At 39.2% G+C, this 11,063-nt stretch overlaps 2 protein-coding genes across 2 annotated transcripts; one reads left to right on the forward strand and one right to left on the reverse strand.

Moving 5' to 3' along the window:
* Positions 1 to 323: 323 nt before the first annotated feature.
* Positions 324 to 1,981, reverse strand: LOC105155542 (C2H2-like zinc finger protein). Its single transcript, XM_011071436.3, has one exon. It carries the CDS (start codon positions 1,885 to 1,887, stop codon positions 565 to 567), a length of 1,323 nt encoding a protein of 440 aa, XP_011069738.1. The 5' UTR covers positions 1,888 to 1,981; the 3' UTR covers positions 324 to 564.
* Positions 1,982 to 4,623: 2,642 nt separating this feature from the next.
* On the forward strand, positions 4,624 to 9,531 carry LOC148789170 (uncharacterized). The gene is made up of 4 exons (XM_088877896.1): positions 4,624 to 4,730; positions 5,344 to 7,812; positions 7,857 to 8,062; positions 8,108 to 9,531. Exons 1-4 carry the CDS (start codon positions 4,624 to 4,626, stop codon positions 9,529 to 9,531), a joined length of 4,206 nt encoding a protein of 1,401 aa, XP_088734022.1.
* The last annotated feature ends 1,532 nt before the right edge of the window (positions 9,532 to 11,063 follow it).

The following is an 11,063-nucleotide window of genomic DNA, read 5'->3' on the forward strand; positions in this document are numbered from 1 at the left end:
TAATACATGTTTTCTTCGAGGATTAAAGGAACAAGATATTAAGGTTGATGAAAATTTGGATCCTATAAAGTTTTATCTTATGTGCAACTCCTGTGCAGCTGGCAGTAACCAGCATGAGCTTTTTATAGAGTTAGCTAGATTAAGAAGCTAATTAATGCATGTGATCAACAGAAACCCATGCAATAGAAACATCTTAATATTCCTAAACGTCAAATTTAAGCAAAAAAATGCATAAAAGTAACAATAATAAAAGTATATAAGTTGAAGTAGCAAACCGCAAAAATGGGGGAATGAGGTTGAGCATCAGGATTCTGAACCATCAATTCTCAGAAAACATTTCCAGCCTTCACATTCAAACAATATTCAGAAAGTTTGTTTGAACATCTTAAATAATTTCCAACAGAAACCAAGAATCCATGATACAGAGAATGAACATTTTAATGCCAGTAACAATCTTCATGCTGTTTGCCTCTACTTGGACAAGCATACTTTCCAAAACCAAGCACACAACCCCGTACTATCCAATACAATTGTTCACACCAGGTCTGCAAACCTCTAACTGTATCAAAAGTATACATCATTTTCTTCTTGCAATTCCTCATCTTCGCTATCCAAGAAATAATCGCCCTCCTCATCCTCACTGCTATCCCCCCTAAGAGGAACATCATCATTATTCCTTTGATCTAACCGTGCTCTTATCCAATCAGCCTCCTTTTCATATTCTTCCTCCCCTTCCGAAAATGAAGAAATTCTCAAGCCATTAAACTCTATATTTCCCACAAGTTCATCCAAACTCTGCTCTGTATATGCCAATTCCCCATCAAACTCACTAACTGAAAACCTCCCACTTCTTCTCTCATCCAACTCCCTCCATTCTTTACTTGTCAACTCCAAATCACTCTCTTTAATCTCTCCATTCTGCACCCTAATCCATGGCACCCAAACATCGGCATGCCTCCCCAATGCTCTATCCCGATCTCCGACTACCACCGTCCCCAAATTAGCCTCCCTCGCCTTCCTTAACATCTCAGAAAAATCAGAATCATCCGAGACTAACACAATCCAATCAACACCCCTGCTCATAGAATGCAGCATTTGCCGCTTCAGCGCCCAATCCGCAGCCTGGGGCTTATCCTGCACCGTCTTAACGTACACCCCAGCCCGCCTCAGCTCCTGCGCCAACCCATACCCGATTTTCGGGGTCAACAAACTGCGTGCTGCCTCATTGTACTTCTCATTCCCATCTATAAATCTCTCCTTAAACCGCTGCCGCTTCTTGCCCTTGAGGCTCCTCATTCTGTTCAACTTCTTCTGCCTCTCCCTCTCGTGCAACTGTCGGAAATGCTTCTTCAAATCCATATTGGTCTTACATTTCCTCCCGCACACGGAGCAAACGTACGGCTCAGAAGCCGTCGATTGCCCCTTGCGCTCGAGAAAATCAAGATGGCGTCTTTCGCGGCGTTCTTCCACAACCCACTGGGGGACGTGTATGAAAGCGTGGCGATTTGCGTAAGCCGACATATCAATCACATCCCCGAATTTCTGGGCCATCAATTTGAGCGCCAGGGCTGCCTCGTACGGCGGCCCACGCGGCGGCTTGTTATCCAAATCCCATAAAACCACCACTTTCTTCGCCTTTGCTGCGTATACTCCCTCTTTGGTTCTCACCATGTCGATTTCTTGATTCGAAACACAGGATTTTATTGGATGCCATCGATGCGGTCTACAATTAAACAAATTTACCGGTTTTTTGAGATTAAAGGGAAAGTACACACCACAGTGAGGCTTGAGTTTGTGTGCGTGAGATGGGAACGGGAAGAATGGGAATTGGCGTTTGAGAGGCGGACGTTCAATGGAGCTGAACAGGGAGCTGCTGATGATTGCCATTTTTAAAGGTTTTGGAGCTCACCTTTGGGAGAATTGAGCAGCTAGTGAGGAGAGCAAAGTGATCTTCCATTTTCAATTTGAGTAATCATTTCTCAGGCATTTTATCTACAAGTTGAAGATATTTGGGGGATAATTACATTTTTGGTCCTCATATATTGTCATTAATTCGTTTTCAGCCTCTACATATATTAAAATTTTATTTTCGTCCTTTAATTTTTAAAATATTAAACAATTTCAATCTTTAAACTTAATTAATCACCATTTTGCCCTTTCAGAAAAAATATATAGTCCAACTATCTTTTTTCCATACTAATGATCAGGCCCAACATACTTTCGAAAATAAAATTAAACCTTTATAAATTCATACTTTTCTTTTATCACCTTGTTCCCGAGTATTTTAAGTCCTCAGTATTTTCAGGTAGTATGACTGAAGGAAGTCTATAAAATTGAGGATTGGAATATCGAGGGAACAAAGCGGTCAAAGAAAAGTATGAATTTATGAAGGTTTATTTATTTTTGAAAGTATGTTAGGCCTAATCATGAGCACAGAAAAAAGATAGTTAGACTATATATTTTCTTTGAAATGGCAAAATGGTCATTAATTAGATCTAAGCACCGAAACTGTTGATATTTTAAAAATTGAAGGACTAAAATAGAATTTCAATATATTTAGAGATTGAAATGAATTAGTGACAATGTATGAGGACCAACACTGTAATTATCCTAGATATTTGGATACAACTTATAAATGAGGGATAATTGCACTTTTGGTTCGAAATACAATCAATAATTCGTATTTTATCCTCAAATGATTTAAAATTACAATTTTGGTCTTCCAATTATTACTTTTTTTTTTTTTGCATTTTCGATCCTTTTCGCTAATGAACCGTTAAATTTTTTTTATATATTGGGGTAACACTTGGTCCTAGGGTGAACTAAATTATATTTTAACTAATTAATATCCAGTGTCAAGACTTGGGAGTATTGTATTTTTAAAAGATAAAAAAAATATGAATAATTTTATTTAGATTTTAAAATATGAAAAGAAATAAATTATAAATTATCTAAAAGTTTAAATTTAAAGTAATTAATTGATATAAAAACACAAAAGTATATTAAATATGAAGATAAATTTACATTATTAATTTTACTAACTAAACTTATTTAGAAAAATGGATAAAAATAATCATTGCGAATCTCATTGTTAAAGATGGCTTAAATAAATAAAGTAAATGCATTATCACTATTCGTAATGAAATTAAATATGTAAGGTCTTTTCAATTCAGGTTTCAAATTTTCAAAATATGTGTAGATATGCCAAAAAAATGAACCAAAATACCTTTTGAGTCTTGATATTAATACTTGGTGAAATTCGACATACTTGAAACCGGAGTATACTGAAAAAATTTAATGGGCTTGTAAGAGGTAAAAGAGGAAATATAATGCCTATGATCTTTGTTTTGACAGCAACAACGGTGATTGTTGAAAATTTTATAGATAATTAGAGGTGGACTGGACGGAGAAAAAAGATAATTAGTTCTCCTAGTTTTGATGATTGGACAGATGCTCAACATATTGTGAAATTTTTGAAATTATTTTACTCTGTCACTTTAAAGATATCAGGAAATTCATACATTACACCAAATGCATTGTTCTATGGATTGATGAGAATATATGCTAATATTGAGAACGTGGTCAAAAGTAAGCATATTTTCTTGTAGAGAATGGCTATTAGAATTAGAGGGAAGTTTGACAAATATCCGTCAGATACTTAAAGTATGAACAGGTTGTTGTTTGTTGCCGTCTTGATCCTCGTTACAAGATGAAGTATGTTTGATATTGTTTAAACTTTATGTATAGTGTTAGAAGTTCTAATGTTTCAAGTTTGGTGAAAAATATTGAGAATGCACTAAGTGACCTCTATTATCATCACTTGTAGCTCTATAACTCTCATACTTGTCGAGTTATGATAGGTGCATGAACTCAAGATATTAAAGGTTCATGAACTTGGAGACATAATGAAGCTCATAAAGTCCAGTTTCGATAAACGGATCAAAATGAAAATGCATGCGGAACATAAATTAGAATTGTTGTAGTATTTGAGTGAAGCTCTTGAGAAAAGAGACAAGGCTTTTGATATCTTAAATTTTTAAAAGTCTTTTTCGAGTATCAAGGGATGTTTTGACAATTATTCTATCCAGCAGGGCTTTCTATGCAAGCAATTAGTAGGAGTAGTCGCCTACTTGATTCTTTTAGGAGCTTTTTAGATCAAGAAATAGTACAAGCCCTCGTATGTGCTTACAGTTAGTTGTATATTAAATTAATTAATATTGAAAAAACAATGAATGAGACTGAGAAACTTAAGAGAGGCTCATAGAATGAATAATATTAGTTTATTTGATACATAAACTTTTATTTGTGACTTTAGAATATGTATTATGAAGTTACAAATTTTATATACTTAGAATAGTTGAATTTTAAGATTTATTTGATTGCACAGGTGATTGGCTCTATACTAAAATTTGCAAAAATTGCCCCAACCTAATTGGACTGCAAAGTGTGGTTTTTATGATTGTTGAGTTGAGTTTGGGCTAAACTTTTTAAAAATCGTAAATATTTGGATTGAGCCAAAAAATTATCTAAATTGACCAACCTATACCGTGTACACGCCTATCAATATTATGATTGGAAGTCTACCCCCATTCGGATCTGGATTTTCACAAATCAAGAGTAGGGATGACAAAGGTTTACAAGCTTTTGGCCATATCTGAGACCCTTTCCCACTTAGTTTTAATTGAACTCAAGACTTACCCGCATCATGCTCCAGACTTGCCCCGCTCAAAGTCAAATCAGTTGCACGCCCTTATTGCAGACTTGGGAGGTTTTTCTTTTCAGATAATTAATATATTTTTTGAAAAATAAAATTATTGTTTAGAAATATCTAATAAGATATTATTATACAAAAAAGATAATTATTTTACAAATATATTTCAAATAAAAAATGAAATAAACTGAATATATTTACAAATGTTGTCCAAGATAGGCTTTAGACAAAATTTAAGATCTGTCCCAAACTTGATCAAATCCGTAAGATCAAAATTTATTTTCCAACTGATTGGGGAAAATTACTCACCCACGTGAAAAGGGGTAAAATCCCACTAATTATTCCCCAAGAGAAATTTATGGATGCTGCGATCATGGGATTATCCAATTAAGCTATAAATCAGAGTGCGAAAATAAGGCAAGAAGGCCATATATCCGCACTTACTCAGTTCTATCTAGGGACGGGATCATACATAAAGGAGCAAAAAGGGTTCCTAGCGGGGTAACGTTCATTTTTTCTCTTAAGAACTAAATTACTCACATCCTTCTCAGGCTAAAAATACTGACTTGAGCGTCGGAGAGCCTTCGTCGGGAAACCTCCCGACTGGCTTAACCTGTTTTCTGTGTTCTCAGGGATTGTCTCGAAGCTCGAATCGGGGATCGAAGTCACATATCGCGACCTAACCTCGAAGAGAAGTCTTTTGACAATTCATTTGGCGCCGTCTGTGGGAAAGAAATGGTTTTGGAGAACATGGAAGGCGAATCAGGCAGAAATATCCTGGGATTGGATACAACGATGGGGACTACAGATCCCATCATTCAGTTGATGAAGATGGAGCTACAGCAATTGATGGAAGAGGCAGGAAGGAAAGCTATCGTGGCATACGAACGAAGGACCACCACACCCGTTGAAAGAGGTGGTCCACGGAGGAAACTATTCGAGGAAAGAGAACCTGAAAAGACACTGGGAACATGCAGAAAGGATCAGAACAAACGCCTACCCTCGGAGGTGGGTTCGAGTAGTCGAGAGAAGAGCCAAGTTAGGGGACCTGCGATATCGCGTGCGGAGGTCGAAAGTGTATCGAGGCAGATCGTCAATCTGGGGAGACAAATTGACGAACTAAAAAAAAGGGGAGAGATCGTGTCTCAACATAGAAACTCGCCATTCTGCAACCAAATTTTAATAGAGACCGTACCACCAAACTTCAGGATGCCAGATCTCACTAAATATGATGGAACAAAAGTTCCATTAGAACATTTAGCAGCATTTGATATGGTGATGAACCTTTACGGACAGCCAGGCCCAATTAATGCTAAATTATTTGTTACCACTCTGACAGGTAAAGCCCAGGAATGGTTCGTCACTCTACCACCGGGGAGCATCGAGTCACACGAGCAGCTCACGCAGAAATTTGCTTTCCACTTTGCCAGCAAACGGAAGCAGAAAAGATCTGCTACCCACCTATTCACCATCAGACAACAAGACAATGAAGCACTGAAAAGTTTCATGGGACGTTTCAACAGTGGGACGCTGGAAGTACCGGATTTGAGAATCGACATGATGGTAAGCATCCTGATCCATGGACTGAAGAAGGGAGCATTTGCATCTGCATTAGCGCGCGACCCCCCGTCGGATTTCGAGCAACTCATGAACGTGGCCCAGAAGTACATAGACGAAGAAGAAATGAATGCCTTGAAGGATGGCGAATGGAGATCCGACGAAGGAAGAGGTCGCAGGATTTATGATAAGGAGGAGCGACGATCGAGGCACGAACGGAACAGAGAACAGTACCAGCGTAAATACCAGAAATATACCCCCCTCAACACGACGAGGGCGAAGGCACTGCTTATGCTAGAAAGGAAAGACGTGCTCAGATGGCCGAAACCCACAAGGGCAACCCCAGCTAGAAAAAATTCACACAAGTATTGCAGATTCCACAGGGAGCGAGGCCATGATACCGACGAATGTTACCAACTCAAAGACGAAATAGAGCGTCTCATCCGCCAGGGATACTTCAAGGACCTGATAGCAAGAAATTATCAGGATGGAAGTCGCAAAAGCAGATCGCGGAGCCGAGAAAGGCGAGCAGGAAACGGCATAGGTGCAAGACATAATGCTCGCGAAAACGCCCCTGTAAAAGGGGTTATTCACTCGATAGCTGGAGGACCTGACGAAGGATACTCAAAGCGAGCAAGGAAGAAGATCGAGCGAAGGATGGCTGTGATCACCGATCGACAGATCATGAACGTATCACCAGAAGTGGACATTACCTTCGGGGCCCAAGACTTGAAAGAAAAGATGGGAGACGACAACGACCCAATGGTAATCAAAATGGACATCGCCAACTTCACAGTCCATAAAGTTCTGGTGGACAATGGGAGCTCAGCAGATATTATCCTCCAAGAAGTATTGACCAAAATGGGCTTAGGTGATACCAGACTAGGCCCCGTGAGGTCACCACTGGTTGGCTTTGGAGGAGGCGAAGTGGATTCATTGGGAACAATCGAGTTACCCGTCTCCCTTGGTGACGAACCGAGGAGGAGAACACTAATGGTAAAATTTCTCGTGGTTGAAACTCCTTTCGCTTATAATGTTATTTTGGGTAGACCGGGTTTAAACAGTTTCAGGGCCATCGTATCTACCTACCACCTGAGGATGAAGTTTCCCACCCCTGCCGGAATAGGAGAGGTTGCCTGCGACCAGAAGGAAGCTCGACGATGCTATAATCTTTCCATGAAGAAAGAGACGGTGGAAAGGAAAAGAAAATTTGAAGAATCACTAGTGAACAAGAACGAGGAGAGAATAACACCAATTGATGAACACAAAGAGATCGAGCTAGTTCCAGGGGATGCGACGAAAACTACAAAAATAGGTTCAAAATTGGAAAGAGGACTCGAAACAATGATGATTACCTTTTTGCGCAGCAACCTTGACATGTTCGCATGGAACCCGTCAGATTTTAAAGGAATCAACCCAGAAATCATCGTACATCGGCTGAACATAAATCCCAGTGTCCGACCGGTTCAGCAGAAGAAGAGAGCATTTGGGATCGAAAAGAACCGTATTATCCAAGCAGAGGTAGATAAACTACTGGGAGCAGGGTACATATCTGAAGTCCATTATACGGAGTGGTTATCGAATGTAGTAGTGGTACCGAAGGCATCTGGGAAATGGAGGATGTGCACCGACTTCACGGACCAAAAGACCCATACCCGTTGCCCAGGATAGACCAGTTGGTTGACGCAACGGCAGGATTTGAATTGTTTTCAATGATGGACGCGTATCAGGGCTACCACCAAATCCATATGGCAAAAGAGGATCGCATCAAAACGTCGTTCGTAACTGAGCAAGGTATATTCTGTTATAACGTAATGCCGTTTGGTCTAAAAAATGCAGGTACGACATACCAAAGGCTCGTGAATAAAATGTTCGAAAAACAAATTGGGTCAACAATGGAGGTCTTCGTCGACGACATGATGGTCAAAAGTCAGCGATCGGAAATGCACATGCGCGACCTCGGTACAGCTTTTGCTATAATGAGGACGTATGGAATGAAACTCAACCCCACAAAATGCACCTTTGGAGTTGGAGGAGGGAAGTTCTTAGGCTATATGGTGAGTAGTCGAGGAATTGAAGCGAATCCTGAGAAGATTGCAGCAATCCTCGGGCTGAAGTCGCCAAGCTCAGTGAAAGACGTCCAGAAGTTAACTGGTAAGATTGCATCCCTCAGTAGATTTATTTCTAAGTCCGCAGATAGGAATTTACCTTTCTTTAAAGTATTGAGAAAACCAAAAAATTTCGAATGGACGGATGAATGCGAACAAGCATTCAACCAACTCAAGGATTACCTGAGAAAACCACCACTGTTGGTGAATCCTCGAGTGGAGGATACCTTGTTTTTATATCTGGCTGTATCTGAGAACGCAGTGAGTTCGGCCCTGGTAAGGGAAGAGAACAAGATCCAGAATCCAGTCTACTACGTCAGCAAGATGTTGCAAGGGGCCGAACTAAGATACAGCATGATCGAAAAGTTGGTCCTCGCGTTAGTTGTTACAGCACGAAGATTGAGGCCATATTTTCAGTCGCACAAAATCGTAGTATTGACGAACCAACCACTCAAGAACATTCTATCTCGACCAGAGGTTTCGGGTCGCTTGGTGAAATGGGCGATAGAGTTGGGGGAACACGACATTGATTACCAGGCTAGGACTTCTGAAAAAGGCCAGATCCTGGCAGATTTTGTGATCGAAATGTCAAACGAGAACGCACCGAAGAATGAATTATGGATGCTACACGTGGATGGGTCGTCGAACGCTAGTAATGGCGGTGCCGGAATTCTGATACAAGGACCCAAAGCGGTAGAGATAGAGGTAGCTGCGAGATTGTCGTTCCAAGCAACTAACAATGAGGCGGAATATGAAGCGTTGATCCTGGGATTAGAGCTAGCCCACGAGGCGGGAGCGAGAAACCTAGAAGTATACACGGACTCCCAATTGGTGGCAATGCAGGTCGAAGGGCGTTATGAAGCAAAAGAGCGAACCATGGCCTTGTACCTCAAGAAAACTAAATCGTGGATGGAACGATTCGAGAAGTGTACTGTCCAGCAGTTACCAAGAGAAGAAAATGACAGAGCGGACTCTCTATCAAAATTTGGAGCGTTATTGTCCGGTGTAAAAAGTCGCAGTATCACAATAATGATAAAGGAGAAACCGGCCATCGTCGAGACGTTAGACATAAAGGCCGTAGAACAACCCTGTACGTGGAAAGATGAACTGATGATGTTTCTTAGCAAAGGAATTTTGCCGGAGAGCCCAGTGTAGCACCCCCTTTGCTACAAGGGCTATACCTACCCTAAACGTCATACTTATTGTAATCCATGTGTTTATATATATAAATGCACATAATAATTTAGTCCATGTGTATACGTAACCCCAACGTCATAATAGGTATTATCAACCCACAACATTATATATATATACATATCACACACCACACGGTGATTCGTCACAAGTAATCTGTACGCTTATATTCTCTCTGTACAAACAAAATGTGCTTTGTACTCCAACTAACAAAGAGGAGAAAACTGCATACTGGCCCGACCTGCTTGGGTATAGCGCGTGGACCTACTCTTCAATAGTCAGACACCTCAAAGTCTATTCCTGAAAGAAAATGTCAGCAGGGGAATGAGCCTGCCACTCAGTAAGCAAATAACCAGTCCTATCTATATATGCATGTCAACCATAGCCCAAACAAGACAAACAGGCAACACGAATGGAATACAATCAATTTAATTCCAACATAATCAACTTATTACACCACATGACTATCTCATAATAAGACAACCAACCAAACTCCATTTTTCCTAGTTTGCTTACCAGAAGGTGATATCGTGTTTTTCCCACCAACTCAATCTCACCGTTATATAAATTTAAGTGAATCCCCTTGACAGCCGGCTCATCAATCTCATTTCGCACATAGCATTTTCATTTCGCATCAAAGCTCTTTCATTGCGCACATAGCATTTTCTTGTCGCACATAGCATTTTCTTTTCGCACATAGCACTTTCTTTTCGCACATAGCATTTTCAACACATCAAGGGGTATTCACACCACAATTATGTTCAATTTCCACCACTCCCTCATTTCCACATATCACCATTCTTGTAAGCAACTAGTAACGTAAAATAATATATTAACATATTCTCATTTTCAGGTATCCACAACACATCAAACAATAAACATAATATTTCAACGTATTTCCTCATTTCACGTACACAATACCGTCAATCAAATCAAATCATTCATCACTCATATACTTCAGATAAATCAATGTCAGCACGAACCACAAATTCATATAATAGTAAAACCACAAATACAGAAAGCATATATAGATAATACTAATTATTTACTTACCTCGACCTTACAACGTTTCTTTCTACTCTGTCACTAATTGTCAGTCCTTTTACTTCACCCCCGTATCCTATAATGAGTTATACCCCATACAATTACTATATCGAGAATATCGTAATTTCTTTTAAATATAATATTGACTATCATTTGTACAATATCTAATAATTCTTTAATGTTCCATTTCTATCAAAATACAAATCTTCCATTTTCCTCTTTAATAACATAATATTTCTTAAATATAATTTTGAAATCATTTCTATGAATTTTCTACCAATTTATCGTTGCTATATAATTTAATTAAGCAACAATACATAGAATTACATATTTCGTTAATCATTCCGATGGAATTATATAATTTGACTATAGCAACATTCAAATCTAATAAATTTAATAATCTAATTAACCAACGATATCATTTTTATATCCAATTTGATATTTAATTC

The sequence above is a fragment of the Sesamum indicum genome, linkage group LG2, assembly GCF_026168435.1.
Source record: "Sesamum indicum cultivar Baizhima isolate 11 linkage group LG2, ASM2616843v1, whole genome shotgun sequence".
Classification (NCBI taxonomy): domain Eukaryota; kingdom Viridiplantae; phylum Streptophyta; class Magnoliopsida; order Lamiales; family Pedaliaceae; genus Sesamum; species Sesamum indicum.

Excerpts from the sequence above, each read along its gene's own strand:
- LOC105155542 (XM_011071436.3), bottom strand. The coding sequence starts at position 1,887 with ATGGCAATCATCAGCAGCTCCCTGTTCAGCTCCATTGAACGTCCGCCT.
- LOC148789170 (XM_088877896.1), top strand. The coding sequence starts at position 4,624 with ATGACAAAGGTTTACAAGCTTTTGGCCATATCTGAGACCCTTTCCCAC. Across the intron at positions 7,813-7,856 it reads GATAAACTACTGGGAGCAGG|TAGTGGTACCGAAGGCATCT; the intron begins GTACATATCTGA and ends TATCGAATGTAG. Across the intron at positions 8,063-8,107 it reads GTCGTTCGTAACTGAGCAAG|GTACGACATACCAAAGGCTC; the intron begins GTATATTCTGTT and ends TAAAAAATGCAG.